Source organism: Eimeria mitis, genomic scaffold (genome assembly GCF_000499745.2).
Source record: "Eimeria mitis Houghton genomic scaffold, Emh_scaff122, whole genome shotgun sequence".
NCBI lineage: Eukaryota > Apicomplexa > Conoidasida > Eucoccidiorida > Eimeriidae > Eimeria > Eimeria mitis.
Window position 1 is genome coordinate 4,408 of NW_013568279.1, and position 1,267 is coordinate 5,674.

General features: G+C 33.8%; 1 protein-coding gene across 1 annotated transcript in view; it reads left to right on the forward strand.

Annotated features, from left to right (window-relative positions):
• Positions 1 to 1,021: 1,021 nt before the first annotated feature.
• Positions 1,022 to 1,267, forward strand: part of EMH_0087120 (uncharacterized protein) — a gene marked incomplete at both ends in the record, with an annotated part of 2,644 nt that continues 2,398 nt past the window's right edge. The window contains one exon of the mRNA XM_013494610.1: positions 1,022 to 1,110. Within this exon, the coding sequence (XP_013350064.1) occupies positions 1,022 to 1,110 (89 nt within the window). The remainder of the gene's footprint in view (positions 1,111 to 1,267) is intronic.

A 1,267-nucleotide genomic window follows, 5' to 3' on the forward strand; every position in this document is an offset into this window, starting at 1 on the left:
ATAAAATAAATATAAATAAAATAAAATAAATATAAATAAAATAAATATAAATAAATATAAATAAATATAAATAAATATAAATAAATATAAATAAATAAATAAATATAAATAAATATAAATAAATATAAATAAATACAGATGAATATAAATAAATATAAATAAATATGAATAAATATAAATAAATATAAATAAATAAAAAAATAAATAAATATAAATTAATTAATAAATAAAAATAAATAAAAAGATGTATTATTTGGTGTTTATATGAGAGAAAAAGAAGAAAGAGATAAAATAAAATAAAACAAAAAAAAAAACAAACCAGAATAAATATAAAAAAACACAAAAAAGACAAAACAAAAAAAAATAAAATAAAACAAAAAGAGACAAAAGGAGACAAAAGGAGACAAAAAAAGGAGACAAACAAAAAGACAAAACAAAAGGAGACAAAAGGAGACAAACAAAAAGGAGACAAAAGGAGACAAAAGGAGACAAAGGGAGACAAAGGGAGACAAAAAAACACAAAAAAACAAAACAAAACAAAACAAAAGGAGACAAAAGGAGACAAAAAGGAGACAAAAGGAGACAAAAGGAGACAAAAGAACATACCTCTGTAGCTAGCTGAGAACAGGAGACAAAAGGAGACAAAAAACGCAAAAAAAAACAAAACAAAAGCAAACAAAAAACACAAAACAAAACAAAACAGAACAAAACAAAAAAAGACAAAAGGAGACAAACAAAAAGGAGACAAAAGGAGACAAAAGGAGACAGAAGAAGATACCTCTGTAGCTAGCTGAGAACAGGAGACAGTTACTGGTTTTATTTTTTTGCTTCTGCTGCAGTTGTCGCATTCTGTTGCACAGACACCCCGGAAATCCTCGCCAAAGTGCTGCAGCAGCAGCAGCAGCAGCAGCAGCAGCAGCAGCAGCAGCAGTAGCAGCAGTAGCAGAAAGAACAGCAGGAGATGCAGTAGGAGATGCAGCAGCAGCAGCAGCAGCAGCAGCACCAGAAAGGGCAGCAGAAGATGCAGCAGGAGACGCGGATGAAGGAGATGCAGCAGCAGCAGCAACAGCAGCAGCAGCAACAGCAGCAGCAGCAACAGCAGCAGCAGCAGTAGCAGCAGCAGCAGCAGCAGCAGTTTACTCTAAGTATAAATACTCTTCTACACTCAAACATTTCTTCACAATACTACACCACCACCAGAAGCAGCAGCAGCAGCAGCAGCAGCAGCAGCAGCAGCAACAGCAGCAGCAGCAGCAGCAGCAGCAGC